Consider the following 24234-nt stretch of genomic DNA (forward strand, 5'->3'; position numbering starts at 1 on the left):
CTTTTTGGGGGGTGGTCCAGGGTACAGCAACTTGTTTCTCATGAGGTGATATCTTGTCATAGCCCTCACTCCATGGAGCAAGGAACAAACATGAGGGACTCTGTTAGTTACTGCATATATTTAGCCCTAATACATATTCTGGAACTAGATAAATACTACAGGTAGGGGGCTGTGACTTCACTGGACTCCTTTGGCATGGGGACTTAGGCCAAGACTCCATCTAGCATGTGACCGCCATAAATTTGCAAGCTGAACAGAAGTACATGATGGTGCCTGGAGTCTTTAGGAATTAGTGTCAGTTCAGAAACAGTATTTTAAAAACTCTAGAAGGTCTGGATATTTCCCTTCAGCTAGTGCATAGTCTCCTTGGTTGCTCTGGGGAAAATTTGGGGAAAGAATCATAATATACACGACTATTGATGTTGTAGGCTCCTTCCTCAAGAAAACAGGCTTCCCTTACTACAAACATGCATCCAGCAACTTTGAATATCTCATTGAATGAATGGTTTTTTGGAAAAAAAGTATTTAAAATTATATAGCAGAAAGTGGAAAATCTGAAGAAATAAGTAATAACTCAGGAAAATTCAATGAACCAATCCACCAAAAGCCCATAAATTTATACTAGTTAAACTTTTCAAAATTTCAAAAAACAATATAAAATTTCATACTATATAAATGATTCCAGAGCATGAGAGAATTCTTAAAACTTCCTAATTCATTATATAAAATAAACTTAATTCTGTTACCAGATTCAGGCAAGAAAAATTATAGACTATCTCAATTATGGATACATATGTTAAAAGGCTAAAGAAACTCTTCATAAATAGAACTGAGAAACAAAATAATGGAATAATCAGTTATGAAAAGGTTGGTGTCTTATTCCGTTTGGCTGCTATAACAAAATGCCGTAGACTAGGTGGCTTCTAAACCACAAAAATTTATTTCTCACAGTTCTAGAGGCTGGGATGTTCAAGATCAAAGTGCTGGTAGATTTGGTGTCTGGTGAGGGATTGGCTCCTCAAAAGATGGCACCTTCTCACGGTGTCTTCATATAATGGCAGGGGAAAGAGAGTCCATGGGGCCTTACTCTCATGACCTTACCAACTCCTAAAGTCCTGGCCTCCTGATACCAGACTGTGGGGGTTAGGATTTCAGCATACAAATTTTGAAGCGACATAAACATTCAGACCGTAGAAGTTGTCCTTATTCCCCAAATGCAAGATTGTCTCAAATTCAGGAAATTTATGTATTAATAATCTCAACATGGGTTGAAAAAGCATGTACTGGAATTCAACACTCATTTCTAACCATTAAAAACTACTGAAAAATAAAAATAGGAAATTCATTTCAAGTAAAGAACAATATTATACTATGATAATTTTAATGTTATTTATTTAATTGTACAATTAATGCATAAATATATCCTTGTTATTACAAAAAACAAAAACAAAAAAAAAAACTATTACCAACCAGGCAAAAGTTCTACCTGACAACCAACCAAAATCCTAGTCCTTTTCCCAGAAACTATTTCTGATTTCAATTTGGCATGAATACTACCGTATCTTTTCCTATGCATTTACATACATATGTACTTATTAAAATGTGTGGTATTGCTTTGGATTTTTAAAAGCCTTTGGTTAAAATGTCAGTTGATTTTTCACTCAATATTTGTTACTTAATTTTTTTCTGTGTTACCAACATGGATTTAATTCTTTCTTTTCAACATCAACATAATATTCCAAAATATGAATAGGCATAATTTATTTAGCATTTCCTTCTCTAATGCAGAAATTGATCCATTATTATTTAAATTTTTTTTAGTGTTACAGCAGTGTTTCAATGAACACTCTTCTGTGTGCCTACTTGAGCATAGAGTCTTTTTCCTACTTTAAATATAATCAGAACTGGTATTGCTGACTCAAAGGGTATGAACATTTTTAATGTTAACAGATACTGCCAAATTGCCACCAGAATTGCCATATCAACTTGTATCCTCAAGAGTAGTGTTTGAAAGCAGCAGTTTTCCCAAGCCTTGACCTTTGCTATTAGTGAGCTTTGAAATTGTTGCCAGTCTAGTGAAAGCAGTATTTTGTTATAGTCTTAGTTTGCCTTTCTCGAATTACAAGTAGGGTTTAAATTTTCTCACATATTTATATCTTTCCTGATTTTTTAATGAACTATTTGTCTTCTTCTTCTTCATTTAAATGTGAGGTTCTTAAAACACACGCAGGAACCTAATTAAACTCCCAAACCAAATATTAATAGTTTGTCATATATGGGAAAATTACTTTTTTCAGAAAGTCTTTTGTCTTAAACTTATTTTGTATTGTCTCTTGACATAAAAAAGTTTTCAACTTTGAGATAGTCAAATATATTAATAATTTCTTTTATGACTTTTGCACTTTTTATATTGTTTGAAACAACCTACCTACCCACATCAAGCATATAGTCCCATAAATTATATTATAAAACTTCTATAATTTTTAAAGTTTAGGTCTCTATTTCCATTAAAATAGTGTGTGTGTGTGTGTGTGTGTGTGTGTGTGTGTAAAATGGTAGAAAACCCAGCTCTAAATCTTTCCACCCCAAATGTAGACCCAGATGGCCCCACTGGTGTATATATTTATTAGTCCATTTTCATGCTGCTGATAAAGACATAACCAAGACTGGGCAATTTACAATAGAAAGAGGTTTAATGGACTTACAGTTCCATGTAGCTGGAGAGACCTCACAATCATGGCAGAAGGTTAAAGTCACACCTCACAAGGTGGCAGACAAGAGAAGAGAGTTTGTGCAGGAAAATCCTGGTTTTTTTTAAACCATCAGATCTCGTGAGACTTATTCACTATCACAAGAACAGCATGGGAAAGACCCACCCCTATGATTCAATTACCTCCCGCCAGGTTCTTCCCATGAGGCTTGGGAATTGTGTGAGTTACAATTCAAGATGAGATTTAGGTGGGGACACAGCCAAACCATATCATTCCGCTCCACCCCCTCCAAAATCTCATGTCCTCACATTTCAAAACCAATCATGCCTTCCCAATAGTCCCTCAAAGTCTTAACTCATTTCAACATTAACTCAGAATTCCACAGTCCAAAGTCCCATCTGAGACAAGGCAAGTCCCTTCCACCTATGAGCCTGTAAAATCAAAAACAAGTTAGTTGCTTCCTAGATACAATGGGAGTACAGGCATTGGGTAAATACAGCCATTCCAAATGGGAGAAATTGGCCAAAACAAAGGGGCTACAAGCCCCATGCAAGTCTGAAATCCAGCAGGGCAGTCAAATCTTAAAGCTCCAAAATGATCTCCTCTGACTCCACATCTCATATCCAGGTCACGCTGATGCAAGAGGTGGGTTCCCGTGGTCTTGGGCAGCTGCATCCCTGTGGCTTTGCAGAGTATAGCCTCCCTCCAGGTGCTTTCACAGGCTGGTGTTGAGTGTCTGCAGCTTTTCCTGGTGCACAGTGCAAGCTGTCAGTGGATCTACAATTCTGGGGTCTGGAGGATGGTGGCCCTCCTTCTCACAGTTCCACTAGGTGGTGCCCCACAAGGACTCTGTGTGGGGGGTTCTGGCCCCAAATTTCCCTTCGTCACTGCCCTAGCAGAGGTTTTCCATGAGGCCCCTGACCCTGCAGCAAACTTCTGCCTGGGCATCCAGGCATTTCCATACATCCTATGAAATCTAGGTAGAGGTTCCTAAATCTTAATTCTCAACTTCTGTGTACCCACAGTCTCAACACCACCTGGAAGCTGCCAAGGCTTGGGGCTTCCACCCTCTGAAGCAACAACCTGAGCTGCAACTTGACTCCTTTTAGCCATGGCTGGAGCAGCTGGAACACAGACCACCAAGTCCCTAGGCTGCACAGAGCAGGGGGGCCCTGGGCCCAGCCCACAAAAGTGTCTTTTCCTCCTAAGTCTCTGGGCCTGTGATGGGAGGGACTTACATGAAGACCTCTGACATGCCATGGAGATATTTTCCCCATTGTCTTGTGGATTAACATTTGGCTTCTTGCTACTTATGCAAATTTCTGCAGTGGGGATTTTCATTTCTCTCACATTGTCAGGCTGCAAATTTTCAAAACTTTTATCTTCTGTTACCCTTTTAAAACTGAATGCCTCTAATAACACCCATGTCACCTTTTGAGTGCTTTGCTGCTTAGAAATTTTTTACACCAGATACCCTAAATCATCTCCCTCAAGTTCAAAGTTCCACAAATATCTAAGGCAAGGGGAAATTGCTGCCAGTCTCTTTTGTTATATGTGCTGTGCAGTATGGATTGAAAAATTTACTTATTACATGTGAAAATTCAATTGTACCACCACAATTTGTTGAAAAGACTATTCTTTCTCTACCAACTGCATGTATACCTTTGTCCACACTGTCTTAGTCTGTTTTGTGTTGCTATAACAGAATACCTGGGACTGGGTAATTTATAAAGAAAAGAGGTTTATTTAGCTCACAGTTTGACTGGCTGGGAAGTTCAAGGACACGGCTCTGGCTTGTGGTGAGGCTTTTGTGCTTGGCCAAAAGATGGCAGAGAAGGTCAAAGGGGAAGCAGAGCATGCAAAGAGGGAAAATCCTGAGGGGCACCTAGCTTTATAACAAGCCATTCTCATGGGAATGAATCCAGTCTCGTCGGAGCAAGAACTCACTCACTACTGCAATGGCATCAAGCCACCTACGAGAACAGGACCTTCATGACCCAAACACCTCCCATTAGGCCCCACTTTCCAGCACTGCCACACTGGGGACCAAACTTCAACAAGAGTTTTAGTTGGGACAAAGCAACCATATCTAGGCCATAATACATACACATGTAAGTCCATATAGAATCTATTCTGTCCCATTGATTTGTCTTGATACTAATACTCTTTGATAACTCTTTGATAACTATGACTGTATATCATTCTATAAATCCTGAAGTCGGGTGGCATTTCTGGGGGGCTTTATCTTGAGACACAAGATAAAAATTCAGCATGGGCTCATTCTGCCAACTATATAGTTTAACCAGACGAATTCTGGGAAAAACCAGGAACAAAACAACGATGACTATTGTCATTACTATTATTTACTATTGTTTGATATTTTTGTTAAAGCAATAAGGGAAAAAACCTCAGAAAATAAGTATAAATATAAGAAAGAAAAGATTATTTTCTGCCATAGACATAATTTACACCTTAAAAATAAAAATCAACCCACTGGAAATACTTGTGGAATACTTGTTTCCTTTTCTCTATTCTCTGCACCATTAAAAAGCACATTTCTAAATATATGAAACTATACAAACATTTTAAAGTATTATTTGAATTATCTAGGCTCTGAGTCCCCTCGTTGTATTTGAGTTAAAACTTCATTCTACATAGTTCTTTAATCCTGAGAATCAGAGGCATTTCCTATATTCTGCATTTTTCAAGTGGCAAGGTGTTGTGGAAAGAGCACAAGCTTTGAATCCTCACTCTACATTTTAAGGACTGTGTGAATAAGTTATGTAACTGATTGGGGTCTATTTCCTTATAAGTAAAATAAGGATGATACCTGTGGGTCAACTGCATATAACAACTTGCACATAGTAGACCATTAATAAAACACAGCTCTGATTTTGATTACAAAACAGGCTTCCAACAGGACATCACTCTGTTCCATCAAGTAGCATGAAACTTTCTGCCTTTTTCTGTTTGTTTGTTTTGTTTGAGACAAGGTCTCACTGTGTCATCCAGGCTGGAGTGCAGTGGCACTATCTGGGCTAACTGCAATCTCTGCCTCCTGGGCTCAAGCCATTCTCACCTCAGCTTCCCAAGTAGCTAGGACTACAGGCATGCACCACCATGCCCAGCTAATTTTTGTTGTATTTTTTGTAGAGATGGGGTTTCATCATGTTGCCCAGGCTGGTCTCAGGCAGCTCAGCTCAAGGGATCTACCTGCCTCAGCCTCTCAAAGAGCTGGGATTACATGCATGAGTCACCATGCCACGTCACCTTTCCTGCTTTTTATGTTTTTCTAGATTTCTGATTACTCTGGTCCCTCCAATCTTGATTACATCGCCTTGGTCTCTTCCCAAATCTCTCTTCAACTTTGATGTGTCAGAACACTTCACAACTCTACCATTCAGCATTATCTTCTGAGACTCCTCCCCTTGTATTATTAAACACTACCTCATGCTCAAAAAGTCATACCCCGGTTTCATTTTCAGATTATTCTTTGACATTATTATCACACTGTATTATTCTGATGAAAAGTTGCCTATTAAACAAAATTATAAATATTATATTCAATCATCCCTTCAATAAGTGGCAGATAATTTTGGAAATATGTTAAGACCTTAAATTTCAAGGTAACAGATTAGATTTCATTCTGTGGGTAATGAAGGGTCATTGGAAACTATTGAATGAGCTGAGGATTCAACTATGAAGTGTAGGTGGGAGGCTCTGAAGGGGGGCAACTAGTTAGACAACTCTGAGCAACAGTTTCTAAAGGAGTGAGAATCTAAACTAGAGAAATGGCACAGCAGCTGAAGGGGGTGAGGACCTCTTTTAGATGATTTTATGGAGATAGAGTTTAATTTATGGAGGCAGTGAATGTAGCAGCCAAAGAGTAAAAAAAAAAAAAAAAAAGTTCTCAAGGTTTTGAGTACTATGTGACCAAGAAGATACTACTAAATCTTACAAAAATTCACTATTCTTACATCTTTAGTTTTCAGCTTCTTCATTGCAAACTTTGAATGGATCCTTTAAAAAAATCCTTCTCTAGCAGTTCAAGTGTATTTGTTATGGGCCACAGAAGTATGTTGAATAATAGAAGTCAGGATGGAAGAAAGAAATAAAGGGTATAATATTGTTACAAAGTATCTCAAATGTCTTTTTAACCAGTAAATTTTAACACTATCCAAACACTCTCCCAGAGGTGACAAAGTCAAAAGTTTAGAAATGCTGGTCTTAATTAGTGAAGCAATGTGAAAAAAAACTCAGTGATCTTGACCCCAGCCAATAATGATACGGTGTGCACGGAATGCCACCAGTCCTTCAAGATTGAGACTCTTCAACAAGGGTGTTAGTCTCACAAGTCAATCAAACGTTGTTAATTAATCTTCTGATAAAATTAAATTGGTATTATACCAAATTCAAAGTCAAGATTTACTGTAAAATATAAGTAGTAAAAGCTGAATGATCCAATATATAAAAGGCAAAGCAGCTTGTGATTGAACACTGCGTTTATGCTGTAGTTTTATTTCAATGTGATTGAAACTGCAGGCTCTGGGAGAGACAGACCTGATTTACATCCTGTTTCCACTGTTTACGGGTTGTGTAACTTCGAGCAAGTTATCAGTTTCATCACCTGGGTTGCTATGAAGGTTAAACAATGAATGTAAGCCCCTTAGAGCACAATGAACACAATAAATGTTAGCAGCTCTTATTAATAGTGTTGTTGGAGAGAAAAAGAACATATTGTTTTATATACAATGTATTTATTAACACTTAACATATCTGTATTTGTCATATACACACACCAGACAGGAAAGCTCCTTATTAATCACCACGACTGCAGATCTGTTAACATCTAGAACTCTAGAGAAAGCCTAGAGCCCTAATCTTGCTGCACTTATTACTGGACGTTGTTCATAAATATGATTTACATAAAATTCAGGACCCAAGCATTGAGCAACAGGAGGTAGAACCGCACGGTCTGCAGAGAGGGCGGGCGCTCAGAGAAGGAAAAATCTTCAGACTTGCAGGAGGAATTCCTCCTCGGCTAACCCGGGAGCGGGGCTCACTCCACAACCGGCCGGCGGCGGCACAGGCTCACTGTGCGGCTCCCCCTGGAGGCGGTTGAGCCCCTCGGAGCAGGAGCGCGCAGCACGCGCCTGGGACAGCCGCCGCCTCTCGCCCGCCGCCGCACGCGCATGCGCGGTTAGTAGTCGCTGCTGTGCGGCCGCCAGCGGGATTGGTCTGAAGAGACGCGGGGACCAAGTGGCAGCGACTCGGACATCTGGGCTGTCACTGCCGAAAACAGGCCACAAGAGAGGTGCGTGAGCAGCAGGCCGCGTTTCCGCTGTCCCGCTGCCCTTTGCGCGCGGATTGGGGTGAGGAAGCGGATCATTGCTGCTTCCCCAGGCACCCAGTTATTTTGCCGCCAGAGGGCTGAACCGGTCCGGGCCAGGTGAGGGTGGATGTTGAGTCTGGCGATGGGGCTGCAGCGAGCTAGGGTCTTGACTGGGCTCTGGCGGCCCCGTGGGTGGACGCAGGGGATCGGTCGCACCTGGGTCCTTTTGTGTCTCCGGCACCGCGGCGTCCACCTGCTGCGCCCGGGCTGGGGCGGACGGGTGCCGGGACAGCTAGGTTCCCTGCCCAGACGGCCTCCCCTGCTGGCTTGAGGAGCCACCGGGAGCCGAGGCCGTTATCCCAGCGGTTGCCATTGCGGCCCCGTTCCACGCTCGAGCCCCGGGGCGCTCTCCCAAGGGTTGTGGAGGGGGCCCGGGGCGCGTCCGGGCGCTGCTCACTCCGCTGACTGCTCCTCACAGAAACCCAAACGAGACCAAAATAGGCTCGACTGTCGCAGTCTCCACCTCTGTGGAAGCGAAGCGAACCCACCTCAACGCGGTGGGGCCAAGGACTGTCGGCCCCTCCCTGGATACCCGCGCGGAGCCCAGTGTGCGCCGCCGGGGGGCGGGCGAAAGGGCTGGGTTGAATCCAGAGAGGCCCTAATTACTAGACTCATTATCGCCCCAGGCCTGTTTACCATCAATCAGACACTTTCGCTGATTTTATTTATAGCAGCTGCCCAAGCAACAAGGAGGAGGTGTTTGCTTGGGAGTTGAAAGCAAATGGCAACCAAAGCTCAGGACTGGGAGAGAAAAGGTAAATAATGTGGCCTCGGGAAGAAGTCTCAAATTAGAAGAGGGTTCATTAACATAGAAACTTTTTGTTGCTTAAAAGCAGGCAAAATCCCGATCTCATCTGATGATTTTGCTTGCTTTACAAATGTCGACATCACTCGAGGTAGCCCTCCTTTGGGTCATTGAGAGTTTGACCTCTTTTCAGTTTGCAGTTTGGCCTTCACGTCGTATTGCTTTGATCTTCCAGTCACATTTAGATCTCATCCCCAAATCCTCAGAACAAGATTTTCCGTACTCTCTGTCTTAGTTAGTTGATAAGGTTAATTACTGTGTGTAAATGATGTAAATATGTTGATACATCTGTCTAGAAATTGAACAGTGTTGTAAGTTAGCTGTAGTACTAAGTACCTAATAAATATTGGTGTTTTTAAATAGAAAACTAGAATTATGAACTTTAAAGAATCTTTGGATTGTCTAGTTCATGTCACAAATGAGAAAACAGGTGCAGAGCAGTTTTAATCACTTGCCTTTTTAATAATAAAACTAGAAACTTGGTGCGGTGGTGCCATGTTCAGTGTACTTTTTATTCTATCATTCTACGTTGCATTCCTGACGCCACATGAAAACTAAAACTTTAAATAATAGGTGATTGTCAAACACCACTTCTGGGATATGCCAGTGTTGGTCCCATCCTCAGTCAGCCATTAAAACTGAGTAACAGCAGAAAGGCATCGCAGTTATAAGAAATAGCATGTACAGAAGTGTGTTAAATAGGTGTGTTGAGAATGAAAGAAGGCTGGGCGCGGTGGCTTACGCCTGTAATCCCAGCACTTTGGGAGGCCAAGGCGGCCGGATCACCTAAGGTTAGGAGTTCGAGACCAGCCTGACCAATATGGTGAAACCCCGTCTCTACTAAAAATACAAAAATTAGCCAGGCATGGTGGTGCACGCCTGTAATCCCAGCTACTCAGGAGGCTGAGACAGGAGAATCACTTGAACCCAAGAGGCAGAGGTTGTAGTGAGCTGAGATTGTGTCACTGCACTCCAGCGTGGGTGACAGAGCAAGACTTCATCTCAGGGAAAAAAAAAAAAAAGAATCACACAAATGTGTCAGAAACATAAAGTGACCATAGTGTTGGAAAAATGGCAACTGTAGACTTGTTCAATGCAGCGTTGCCAGAAACCTTCAATTTGTGAAAAATGCAATAAATCAAAGTGCAGTTAAATGAGGTATGCCTGTATGTACACACACACACACACACCCAATTGATTCTGCTTCTCTGATAAACTCTAATAAAATGGCTCTCCTCCAAGTAATGATTCAGGGATTCTGCAACTTTCTACCTTGTAATTCTGCCATTTTCAACCATGATTTTCAAAATTACTTGCATCAAACCAGATGGGGAAAGATCATAAAGAATTATAAATCATAATTATGGGAAGTTTTTACGGGCAAGGGCTGACAGCGGCATACAGGTCTTCTATTTTACATTCTATTGGCTGGAATTCATTTCCCTGGTCACATCTAGTGCCAAGGAAATTACCCTGTTGATCAGCCAGCAATTTCTCCCACATTTTACAACAGATATTACATATCCTGTGATTGTCTTTTCTTTGTGTGCCCTACTTACCTTTGATGTGACAGTGAGCTTTACTTCAATACCAGTACATGAGCTGCACTTTGTAATTTGGGGGTGGTAGTGGAGATCCAGTAGGGTTTTTAGGTGATATTGGTGTAATTATTTAAAGTAGACCAGACTACTTGATCTAGATTTCAAAGATTGGGAAGAATGGTATCTCATTCATGGATAAAGTTACTTGTGCTTCAATTTGTTATTGAACTAGCACAGAAGCAGTGCAGAGAACATACATGAGATCAAAGATATGTGTTGGTGCAGAAGGATGCAGTTCTTTAGTGCCTCCCTTCTTATGAAGGCACAACTGATATTTAGTGATCTCAGCAAGCCTCATGGAGTGAGGAATACATAAGAAGCTTGGAACCCTGGGCATGCTACCTTTTAATTTATAAGGAGGGAAGAGGGTGACATTAGCACTAAATGTTCTACCCTATACCATATAAACAAATTCTTGCTGTACTAAAATTGCATAACTTAGAACAACCATACAGATCAATAAAGAAATAGGTAACACCACAAGCCAACTCAATGTAATAAACATATGGACAGCACTGTACCCAACAATAGCAGAACACACATTTTTCTTAACTGCACATGGAACATTCTCCAGGATAGACCATATTAGACCACAAAACAAGTCTTAATGAATTTTAAAAGACTGAAATCATACAAAGTAAGTTTTCTGAACACAAAGGAAAGAAACTAGAAACCAATAGTAGAAGGAAAACAAGAAAAATTCACAAATATGTGGAAATTAAACAGCACACTCTTGAACAATGAGCCAAAGAAGTCTTAAGGAAAGTTAGAAAAATATCTTGAGACAAATGAAAATTGAGAACAAAAGATACCAAAACTTACGGGATACAGTGAAAGCAGTGTTAAAAGGGAAATTTATAGCTGTAAACACTTACATGAAAGACAAAAGATCTCAAGTTAACAACCTAACTTACACCTTGAGGAACTAGAAAAAGATCAAATGAAACCCAAAAGTTAGAAGAAAGAGAGAAATAATAAAGATTAGAGCAGAGAGAAACAAAATGGAAAACAGAAAAACAAGAGAGAAAACAAGTGAAATCAAGAGTTAATTCTTCGAAAAGGTCAACAACAACAACAAAAAATAACAAACCTTTAGTTGGATTAAGAAAAATGAGAGAAGACTCAAATAACTAAAATTGGTAATGAAAGGACACTACATCTGATTCTACAGAAATAAGAGGGATTATAAGAGAATACCCTGAAGGATTGTATGGCAACAAATTGGATAATCTAGATTAAATGGATACATTATTAGAAACACACACCCTATCAAGTTTAATCATGAAGAAGTAGAAAATCTGAACAGACCCATAACTGGTAAGGAGATTGAATCAGTAAACAAAAACTTCCCAGCAGATAAAAGCCCAGGACCAGGTGGCTTCACTGGTGAGTTCTACCAAACATTGAAAGAAGAATTAACACCAGTTCTCCTCAAATTTTTCCAAAATATTGAAGAGGAGTAAACACTTCCAGATTCATTCTATGAAGCCAGCATAACCCTGTTATCAAAGCCAAAATCACTACAAGAAAACTACAGAGCAATATTCCAGATGGTTATTGATGCAGAAATTCTTAACAAAATACTTGACAACAGAAGTCAGCAGCATATTAAAAGAGTTCTATACTATGACCATGTTGGACTTATTCCTAAAATTCAAGGATGATTTAACATAAGAAAATCAGTGTAATATGCCACATTAACAATGTAGAGAGGGGAGAACACATGGCCATCTTTATTCATGCAGAAAAAGTATTTCACATGATTCAACACTCTTTCATAGTAAAAAAACGCTCAGTACACTAGGAATAGAAGGAAACCACCTCAACATAGTAAAGGCCATATATGAAAAGCCCACAGTTAACATCAGACTAAATGGTGAAAGACTGAAAGCTTTTCCTTTAAGATCTAGAATAAGACAAGGATGCCTGCTTTTTCCACTCTCCCATGCCAGAGAAATTAGGGAAGAAAAAGAAAGAAAAAAGACATTCGAATTGAAAAGGAAGAAGTAAAATTATCTCAGCAGATAACATGATCTTGTACGTAAGATATCACAAACACAATACAAAAATCTGTTAGAAATAATAAATGAAGGCCACGCATGGTGGCTCATGCCTGTAGTCCCAGCACTTTTGGAGGCCAAGGTAGGCAGATCGTTTGAGTCTAGGAGTTTAAGACCAGCCTGCGCAACATGGCAAAAACCATCTCTACATAAAAATACAGAACATTAGCTGGGCATGGTGATGCTTGCCTGTAGTCCCAGCTACTCTAGAGGCTGAAGTGAAGGATCACCTGAATCCAGGAGTGCAAGGCTGCAATGAGCCATGATGGTGCCACTGCACTCCAGCCTGGGTAACAGAGTGAGACCCCATCTCAAAAAACAAACAAATGAATTCACTAAAGTTGCAGGGTAAAAAAATTAGCACACAAAAATTAGCTGCACTTCTGTATCCTAACAATGAAAAGGAAATTAAGAAAACAATTCCACTTATAACAACATCAAAAATAATAAAATAGGAACAAATTTAATCAAGGAAGTAAAATACTTGTACATGAAAAACTATGAAATGCTGAAAGAAATTAAGAAACAAATATTAATCAGTGGAAAGACATGTTCATTGGGATTAGAAGACTTAATAAGATAGAAACACAACCCAAAGTAATCCACAGATTCAGTGCAATCCCTATCATAATCCTAATAGCCCTTTTTGCAGGAAGAGTAAAATTCATTTAGAATCTCAAGGGACCCCAACTAGCCAGAACAATCTCGGGAAAGAAAAAGTTTGGAAATCTCGTATCTCGATGTTTCAAAACTTATTACAAAGCTATAGCAATCAAATCAGTGTGAGATTGGCATAAAGACAGACATATATATCAATGGGATACAATAAAGAGCCTAGAAATAAATTCTCACATATATGTTCAAATATTTTCTTAAAGTGCCAAGACCATTTTGTGAGAAAGAACAGTTTTCTCATGAGATAATATTGGGGAAACTAGCTATCCGCATGCAAAAGAATGAGGTTGTAACCTTACCTTAAATCACAGACAAAAATTAACTCGAATAAATTGTAAAATAAATTAGAAAGTTCTGTGCATCAAGAACACAACAGAATGAAAAACCTATGCAATGGGATAAAATATTTGCTAATCATGTATTTGATAAAGGGTCAGTATCCAGAATTTCTAAGAACTCCTACAACTCAAAACAAGAACAAAACTTGATTTTTTAAATAGGCAAAGGACTTGAATAGACATGTTTCCCTTAAAGATGTATAAATAGCCAACAAGCACATGAAAAGCTGCTCAGTATCACTAATCATCAGGGAAATGCATATCAAACCACAATGTGATGCCCCATATTAGGACCTATTAGAATGGCTACTATCAAAAAAAAAAAAAAAAAAAAACACATAATTTTGAACAAATGTCGGCAAGGATGTGTAGAAATTGGAACCCTTGTGCCTTGTTGGTGGGAATGTAAAATGGTAAAGCCACTATGGAAAACAGTATGAGGATTCAAAAAAAAAATAGAATTATCATATGACCCAGCAATTCAACTTATGGGTATACACTCAAAATAATTGAAAACAAGGTCTCAGAGTTATTTGTATACCCATATTCATTGTAGGATTATTCACAACAGCTAACAGGTGGAAGCAACCCAAGTGTCCACTGACGGATGGATGTATAAACAAAATGTGGTATATACACGCAATAGAATACTGTCCAGCTTTTAAAAGGAAGGAAATTTGATACATGCTACAACATGGATGAAGCTTGAGGGTGTTATGCTAAGTAAAATAAGCCAGTCACAGAAAGACCAATACTGTATGATTCCACTTATATGCAGTACCTAGAGTAGTCAAAATCATAGAGATAGATATTAGAAAGGTGGTTTCCAGGGGCTGGAGGGACGGGGTAGTGGGGAGTTGTTAAATGTGTATAGAGTTTTAGTTTTAGAGCACGAAGAAAGTTTAGGAAATTAGTTGTACAACAATGAGAATATATTTTACCATGCGATTTAAAACAATTTTAAATGCATAAATTAACTACTTCATTTTCTTATAGTATTACCCCAGCATCTGGCCTCTCAGAGTTTCAGAACAGACTTGTCAGTAGCATACCTCTCTCTAAGAAATGACATGTGGCAAACTTCATAGTTTTGTTTGGAACTGATAACATGTTGGCACCATTTTGAGATAGACTTCAATACTGTGAATTTCATGATCTAATTCTCAATTGTCAGCTGGTGCAGCATTGAAAAATGATAGGATACTGCAGCATTACACAGAAAGTATGAAGTCTGTATTTCTGATTTTTTTTTTAAAAAAAGAACAAATAAAAACAATAGAACTGCACTGTCTACAGAATGCCTTGTAACTAATTGCAGTTCTTTAGAAGTCTCTGTTTTTGTTTTGTCGATTGGGAATAGTACCTACTCTATTCATGTCCTGGGCTGCAAAGATTAAATTAGCTAGTTCTTTTATGTAAATATAAGACCATAGAATTTTAAAGAAGAAACAAACTTTTAAGATAAAGTGTTTTCTGAACTTTTTTCTGAAGCATTGGCAACTATTTCTAAGGAAAAGTCAGGAAAAACCATAATATAGAATACAAATGAAATTGGGGTGCTCTGGTTGAATCAAGAGTAGAGTTCCAGATAGAGCACTGCCTGCTTGACTTCCTCTTAACTCTTCCTTGGCAGCCCAATACACCAGAGCTCAAACAAAGCACGTAGAATGTATTTTTTCAACAAATTAATTATTTGGAACCTAAAGTATATATTCATTTGAAAGAGAGGATATGGGTCTAAAGTTATATTAATGTTTGTTATTGCTACTGTTTATGCATTTTTATTTTGCTCAAAACTGATTAATAGCAAGTCAAGTAAAGTACCTTTTACTACATAACATGGAAGGATCTTAGACTTTTAGAATAATGAAGGTTTTAGAGTTCACAATTAATAAGCAATTTGCAGATATATAAGTTTCTGTGCCAATAACTAGGAAATTAAGGAAATAAGCCTATTTCATTGTGTCAAATTGATCCCTTTACATTTACTTCCTATCCCAGTTATACCTCTTTTGTGATTTAGAGAGATCAAAGTCTCCTAATTAATGACAGCATCCATCATTTTTGTGTTATCTTTGTCCATAAATATATAAGTAATTATGTAATCATGAAATTATAGGAATTATAAATGCAAAAGAACTTTCTCTATAGCAGTCTACCTGATTACAATAAACCTTATATTTGTTTGATCTTTTGACTGTGATTTGATTTTAGTAAAACACTACCACATTAAATTTGTGATAAAACATTTTTTGTATCTTTTTTCAGCATTTATATATAAATGTATTTTGGTTTTATAATTATAAAATTTCCATTTTATGTTTATGTAAGCAACATTACAATAAAAACAATTTCAGCGAACATTTAGGAATCATGATACTTTTTCTTTTAAAGAGGTCTACATATTATTTGTGTTTGATAATTACTATCATCTTTATCTTTAGATTTTGTGCTGTTGGCTCTTTGTTTTTGGACAAAGGCCTGCAGCTGTAGAATCTGTTTCCTAAAAGATTTCAAGTTTGTATTTTCACTTGCCCAAAGCGTATTTTAAATAATTTTGTCAGTGATTTGTTTTAAAAGCCATCCTAGAATAAAAGAGCTATTATGGAGAAATTATTTATTTCTACATATACTTAACACTTATTTTCACAATTTTGTTTTATTTTCACTAATTACTTTTAATTTCGCAGATAATCAATATGCGTTTCCAGGCCTTTTGGCTATGCTTGGGTCTTCTGTTCATCTCAATTAATGCAGAATTTATGGATGATGATGTTGAGATGGAAGACTTAGAAGAAAATTCAGAAGAAACTGATGTTAATGAAGGTGAACTTTCCTCAGAGGTATGGTTATTGAGAAATGAGTCATAAATTGTTCCTTTACATAGTACAATGAAGTGATAGACCTCTGATGATTCATTTCAGTTCTAGTAGTCTTCATTTTAAAGACAGATAGAAAAACATTGATTTTTTTCTAAACGTCTTATTACTTTATTTTTTAGAGAGCCCACGTACTTCAGAAATGTGTTCATGGCATCTAGCACAATTTCTTAAACAAATAAATATGGGCAAGGTTTTTACTATCAAAAGAGGAGTTTGTCGCGGCCGGGCGCGGTGGCTCAAGCCTGTAATCCCAGCACTTTGGGAGGCCGAGACGGGCGGATCACGAGGTCAGGAGATCGAGACCATCCTGGCTAACACGGTGAAACCCCGTCTCTACTAAAAAATACAAAAAACTAGCCGGGCGAGGCGGCGGGCGCCTGTAGTCCCAGCTACTCGGGAGGCTGAGGCAGGAGAATGGCGTGAACCCGGGAGGCGGAGCTTGCAGTGAGCTGAGATCCGGCCACTGCATTCCAGCCTGGGCGACAGAGTGAGACTCCGTCTCAAAAAAAAAAAAAAAAAAAAAAAAAAAAAAGAGGAGTTTGTCACTGATTACAGAGAACTGAGCTAGTAGTAAGGTTTTTATTCATATTTCTGACACTGCTAGATCTTTTCAAATAAAAGGCCATATAATTTGCAATTCTTCAAGAAGTAAAGTATTTGTCTTTATTTCTCTGAGGAAAGAAAATGCCAAGGAGGAGGATGAATTAGAAAAGGAAGTGATGGTGAGGGGTGAGCATTTGGTAAACCTGACTCATGTTTCTGTCTCAGCATTGTTAAAACATGTATTTTAGAGTAGTGATTAACAGAAGTCTGAGAAATTGCAGGAATTTTTGTATACCTTGATGATACATAAGAGCTTTTACATTGGGAAATATTCATATCTAACCTTGTGATAATCAGAAATATTTTTGATGGTGAGAAAGCATTAATTGTATTGTGCCAGCTACTGTTTGAAGGGCCAAAGGGAATAATATGTAGTTGTTACAGACTTCTTTACTTCATTTCCTCTTATTAAGAATTTTTCATTTGCAAATGTGTTATTTCACTGTCTAAGGTGAATAGTATGTTTCCCCTGTTAAATTTAAGCTCTGTAAGGACAATTTTTTAAAGCCTAGTTCTATAATCTGCAGAAAGTAAGTACTCCAAGTACTAATAATTACTGACTTAGATACAGTTACCACAGGATCTTTGAAGGTTAATATTAATACTTCAAAGAAATTGACAGGTAACTACCACTCTTGACTTATTTGGTGATACTTTGAGAATATGATAAGAAGTGGGAAAGAATTATTTTTGATGCTGCTAATTTTATAGCATGAGTAATCTACATAGGGTGAAGTATAAATAAAGGGCAAAATAAACTGATTTTAGGGGTGGCCTATCAGAAGGAAGTCTCTTGTGACACCGTTGCCCATTTTGTCAATCTATAAAAATACAGAGAACAGTAAAGTTGTAATTCAGTAAACTTCATAGAAGATTGGCAGTTTAGGTAGCTGAATCTTGACCCTGTCAGTAATTTGTGGAATTTTGTGTAATTACCGATTTTACCCCCTTAAATAGACAGGAAGTGTTTTACTATCAGGGTGGGATAGGGACAGTGAAAATAGAAAAAGTATTTCTGCACCCTTTTCCCTAAAGCCTAATGGAAGAAATCTCACTAGTCATACAGATACAATCACAACAGGCTGATTCTGAGAGGATCCAGACTAACCTATTACTGTGGGCAAATTTTTATTTATTGGTCCTCAGTTTAAATTATCTTTTGATAGTTTATCAGTCTTTACTCTTTTAAATTATTTTGTTGGTAAATTCTGTATCATGTAGTAAAAATGCATGAGCTTTGGAATCAGACAGTTTTGGCTTTATATATAAGTCCTACAATTATCTAACTGGACAGCAGTAAGCAAGTTACTTTGTCTGTCCCAATTTCATCATATATAAAGAGGGCACAAGTGGTACTTCCCCCATAGGAATATTATAAGAATTAAAGGAGCCACTATATCACCAGCAATACCACTGCCACCGTCATCATTATTGCCACCCTAACAGCTAACACTTCAAAGGCACTTGAAACAATGCTTTGTTGATCATTGTTTTGCAATGCTATCTCCATAGAATCTTTTCATTCTCTGGGTTCCTAATCTTGTAAAATTATATTATTATATTTTAGGGTACCTAACAGTAAAACTTAAGAGTTAATTTTAAAAGCCTATGTGCTTACTAAGCTCTACATCTTATATGCTTTTCATTATGCTATTTCCTTTGCTCCCAAAGAGTTTTATCCACAAATATTGTCACTTGTCAGAGTCCCTTTGTTCCTTCTGTGTTAGAAGGGGTCAGTGTATCCACTGTTTGTATGTATAGTATTTTTGTCATCATGGTATTTCTTATATTTTCTTGTACCTTATCATTACTAGGATACAAAGTTTTGTACAGGTATGGGTTTGTCACCTCATATCTGTATTACCTGTATGTGCATTGCATACTATGTTCTTCACTAGGAAGATTATTTAATTGAAATATTTGTGAAAATGAATAACTTTAGACTTGGAAAATCTCTTTTCTAGATTAAATATAAGACACCTCAACCTATAGGAGAAGTATATTTTGCAGAAACTTTTGATAGTGGAAGGTTGGCTGGGTGAGTATTCATTCAAGAGAGTGTTTTGATTTATTAGCTTTTTTGAAGTTATTAGGTTTTGACCTGTGAAAATTACCTCTATTACAGATCTAAAAAAAAAAATTAAAGTAGTTTAATTGACAATGTAAATCAGTACTTAGTATATTTTTATAATTGATAGAATGTTTAATTTGAATAGTTATTTATTCAAAGAAAATATACTAATTCTGAATGTAAAGATGAAATTTATCATATTTATTCATTCTGTAGGACAGATATTAACACTCTAAGTTCAGATGACAAATATGAGTACTGTTCTATTACAATAATGGAAAAAACAAAAATTAATATTAAAATTATTATGTGTCAGATGTCCTAAAAAGAAATAGATAATTACCATATTTAATCCCCATTTTACAAGTGAAGAAACCGAGGCTCCTTGTACCTTACCTGTGATCATACAGTTAGGAAATTATAGATTCCAAATTTGGTTTAACTCTAGTCCTCCAGGATTATGTGGTGAAGGCATCCTTATTTAGCATCTAAGTATGAATTTATTGTTGAATGAAAAGTGACTGTATTGGGTGATCTTTTGTTGTGTTTCTGTATGCATTATATCTATAAGTTGCTGATTTTATTGTTAATGACATATATGTATGTTCAACTTTGTTTACAGATGGGTCTTATCAAAAGCAAAGAAAGATGACATGGATGAGGAGATTTCGATATACGATGGTAAAATATTTAAGTATTAGATATAACCGGTATGGCCTGGAGTTCACTAACTTTTGAGATTATATTTTTGTTAAATGGTGTTGGCTGGAGTCCCCCATGCTGCCTCGCAATAAAATGTTCAGTCTTTTATCTTGTCCCTCTTCAATATTTCTGAAAACCCCTTTGCTATTTCTGAAAATCTCACTCCTAAGCCAGTTAATCTAGTTTTCTAACTGAACAGTTGAATTTTCATTCTACTGCTGGTTAGTCTTTTGCATTTCCTGAAGCAGTATTTCCCAGGCTACTGTTGTCTCTATGGTTTCATCTCAAGCCTAGACACACCTAGATCAAATTATAATTTATGGTAAGATTCTCCTAGCAAGTAAAAAGCAGAGGATAACTAATGAGAGCTACAAGATATGTGGCTACTTCTGGAATCCTCATCTCCAGGCCTATATCCATTATCATAGGGTGTCTAATAGGATTATCTTCAGTCTTAGCTCTAGAAAGAAATGTCCTATAGGCAGGGGTCATATTGTCTTCCGTAACAGGACTACCCTAGAGTATGACCAACTATTTTCTTCTTTGTGATCTAAAAACCAGCCTCCTTGATTGTTATATGCTGAATCACGATCGGCCTCTTCTCACAGTGACTGATAGTGGTAATGTCTTCTTTCTCAGAGGACCTCATACTCATAAACATGTGACCTTGCGCTCAGACCCCAATAAGCAGTTACATCACAACAGCAAAACAGATAGTATGTTGGATGTCAGCTGTCTGATTCCTTTTCATAGTTTCTGTTTAGTGTAAGATAAAGGTCATACCTACATGTCTTCCTTTGCATCGTGTTCGCCATCCCAGCAAATCCCCTGTGCATGCATACACACACACACACATATATGTGTGTGTATGTGTATATATGTCTATATGCTTATCTAGTCCAAAAAGGACACCACCTCATATGCACAGAAAAAGCAGTAGAAGCAGTAGTGGGATTGCTGGACAAGTAGTAGATCTGCTTTCAGTTTTTTAATAAATCTCCATGCTGTTTTCCATAGAGGCTATATTAATTTACATTGCACCAGCAGTGTATAAATGTTCCCTTTTCACCACATCCATGCCAATTGTTTTTTGACTTTTTAATAATGGCCATTCTTACAGGGGTAATGTAGTATCTCATTGTGGTTTTAATATGCATTTCCTTGATGATTAGTTATGTTGAGCATTTTCTAAACATGTTCATTGGCCATTTCTATATCTTCTTTTGAGAAATGTCTATTTATGTCATTTGCCTACTTTTTGATGGGATTAATTTTTTTCTTACTGATTTGTTTGAGTCTCTTGATTCTGGATACTAGTCCTTTGTCAGATTCACAGGTTATTAATATTTTCTCCCACTCTGTGGGTTGTCTGCTTACTCTGATGATTATTTCTTTTGCTGTGCAGAAGTTTTTTAGTTTAATTAGGTCCCATTTATTTATTTTCATTTTTGTTGCATTTGCTTTTAGGTTCTTTGTCCTGAATTTTTTGCCTAAGTCAATGTCTAGAAGAGTTTTTCTGGTGTTCTAGAATTTTTATGGTTTCAGATCTTAGGTTTAAGTCTTTAATCCATCTTGAGTTGATTTTTGTATAAGGTGACAGGTAAGGGTCCAGTTTCATTCTTCCACGTGTGGCTTGCCAGTTTTCTCAGTACCATTTATTAAATAGGGTGTCCTTTCCCTAATTTATGTTTTTGTATGCTTGGTCAAAGATCAGTTAGTTGTAAGTATTTTGCTTTATTTCTGGTTCTCTATTCTCTTCCAGTGGTCTGTGTGTCTACTTGAGACCATTACCATGCTATTTTGATAATAGGTCCTTGTATAATTTGAAGTCAGCTAATGTGATACCTCCAGATTTGTTCTTTTTGCTTAGGATTACTTTGGCTCTTCAGGCTCTTTTTTGGTTCCATATGAACTTTTGGATTTTTTTCCTAATTCTGTGAAAAATGTTGTTGGTATTTTGATAGGAATTGCATTGAATCTATAGATGGCTTTCTGCAGAATGATCATTTTCATGATATTGATTCTTCCAGTCCATGAGCATGGGATGTGTTTCCATTTGTGTCATCTATGATTTTTTTTCAGCAGTATTTTGTAGTTCTCCTTATATAGATCTTTCACTTCTGTTAGGAATATTCCTAGGGATTTTTTTTTTTTTTTTTTTTTTTTTTTTGCAGCTGTTGTAAAAGTTATTGAGTTCTTGATTTGATTTTCAGTTTGGTCGTTGTTGCTATGTAGCAGTACTACTGATTTGTGTACATTGATTTTGTAACCTGAGACTTTTATTGAATTCATTTATCAAGTCTAGTAGTCTATTGGATGAGTCTTCAGGGTTTTCTAGGTATGCGATCATATCATTAGCAAACAGTGATAGCTTGACTTCCTCATTTCCAATTTATATGTCCTTTATTTCTTTCTCTTGCCAGATTGCTCTGGCTAGGACTTCCAGATAAAGTTGTTACTTCTTAAAATAAGACCTTTATAGCAGGCGAGGGGCAAACTACAAGTTAGTGATAATACAATTCACCATCAATGTGAGAGAAAGAAAACCAAGTACCTTTATCTTTTTCACAAAAAATAATATGACCAAATTGGGGGGGGGGGTGGTGAAGAAAAGAAACTTGGAAACTTAATAAAAACACACACATTTTTAAAAGTCTAAAAATATATGTACAATTATAGACCAAAAATTAGCCCTCTTTGATTTATAAGATTGTGTCTGGTTCTTGCATTATTTTTCTTAGAAAGAAAACAAAAGGATATAAGAGCATATGTAATTCAAAAATGCTCATTAATAAATATTTTGAGTTGACACAATACTGGAAAATAGCCAGTTTTTGCTGAATTGAATTTTCTTGGAATAGGCAATACTTATAATTTTCAAAACACAAGATTTTACACAAATTAATATGAGTTGATTTTCTATTCTAAAACCGGTAAAGGAGTAAAGTCTAACACATAACTTTTGGGCTACAGGTAGCCCACCTAGCTTTGCATTGTATGTGGCCCATAATCTAATTTCAGGAATGTCCTGATCTTAACATGGAAAATTTTAACCCAGAGAAGGCCTAACTCAGTTTTGCCTTGTTATAGCTTAGTGCTTATGCGGTGCTTTGCTGCCTTCCTGGCCAAAAGTTCTGAGAACTGATTAGTGTAGCCTGAGAAGGGTTTGTGTGAATTAAGCATGCAGTTTTCAAAATGAACTTTAAATCTTTACAGTAACTGCTGCAAGTAAGAAAAGTAGCTGATGAGTATTGTGCATTTCAAAATAAATAGACTACTCATTTTGTGTTAAGGATGCTCTTTTTGTCGTATGCAGTTATAAATATGTCATTTTAAAAATACAATATTGACCCTATTGAGACAAACCACATTTCATTGATTAAAAACTCTTTCATAGAAAAACCAAACTAATTCAGCTTTAAGAGTGACTTAATTAGACACTATAGTGTTTGCTATTAGTTTTCACAATTTTAGTTAAGAAAATGAAATAATTCCTTGATAGAAAAAAAAAGATAAATGAGCAGGCATACATATATAGTTGAAGATATTTCCTGATTTAAAATTTTTATTTTTCCCAAGTCAGCCTTCCTGGAAAAAATTATTGCTCACAACTGCTGATAAATAATTCTTAGGTCAGTGTTTTCTGTTTTAGTTTAATTTGCTTTGCTTTATTTTTTTAGGAAGATGGGAAATTGAAGAGTTGAAAGAAAACCAGGTACCTGGTGACAGAGGACTGGTATTAAAATCTAGAGCAAAGCATCATGCAATATCTGCTGTATTAGCAAAACCCTTCATTTTTGCTGATAAACCCTTGATAGTTCAGTAAGTGTTGCTATATTTTGGAATACTTTTTCTGAATTTTGTATTAGCTTTGGCTTCTGAATATAGCTTGTATTTTGAAAATGGATGTAAAAATCTAGATCTTCCTTTTCCGTTTCACTTAGTTAAATACACAAATGTGCATATACACACAAACATACCCGTGTCTTTAATGAAAAGCAGGTAAATGATAAAATAATATAAAGATCAACCATTCTTATGGCCTAGAACTAATATTTATATTTATTTCAAAGAATTGTATGTGGGCTATTAAGCAGTGTATTTCCTTTGGTCTGAGTCTTGTATTGACTAAATGAGGAGTAAATAGTTTGGCTCTCTTAAAAAAATTTTAAAATTATGTGATATATACTGTAATATATACAATTCTGCTGCCATAAACTATATAATGCATAGTAAAAATCATGTTTGTTTTACTCTTAAAATTACTTCTTATCAAACTATTAAACTTAATATATTCAGAATAGAATCATAAATATTGCTATTAAACCAATGATAAGATTCAAAGGCAGAAAGTTTATTTCGAAAATAAGTGTTTATGAATACCAGTGTCTTTC

General features: G+C 37.0%; 1 protein-coding gene across 3 annotated transcripts in view; it reads left to right on the plus strand.

Annotated features, from left to right (window-relative positions):
- The first annotated feature begins 7904 nt into the window (after positions 1–7904).
- CLGN (calmegin) overlaps positions 7905–24234 on the plus strand; it is a 32447-nt gene continuing 16117 nt past the window's right edge. Inside the window, exons 1-6 of one of the 3 annotated variants that reach the window (XM_050790218.1) lie at positions 7906–8025; positions 8775–8858; positions 16273–16425; positions 19032–19105; positions 19761–19819; positions 23521–23662. In XM_050790218.1, the coding sequence (XP_050646175.1) occupies positions 16282–16425; positions 19032–19105; positions 19761–19819; positions 23521–23662 (419 nt within the window). In that variant the 5' untranslated portion in view covers positions 7906–8025; positions 8775–8858; positions 16273–16281. Of the gene's footprint in view, positions 8026–8053; positions 8161–8774; positions 8859–16272; positions 16426–19031; positions 19106–19760; positions 19820–23520; positions 23663–24234 lie in introns of those variants that run through there. The other 2 variants (XM_050790217.1, XM_050790219.1) reach the window with 2 other exon arrangements.

This window comes from Macaca thibetana, chromosome 5 (genome assembly GCF_024542745.1).
Source record: "Macaca thibetana thibetana isolate TM-01 chromosome 5, ASM2454274v1, whole genome shotgun sequence".
In the NCBI taxonomy this organism is placed as follows: domain Eukaryota; kingdom Metazoa; phylum Chordata; class Mammalia; order Primates; family Cercopithecidae; genus Macaca; species Macaca thibetana.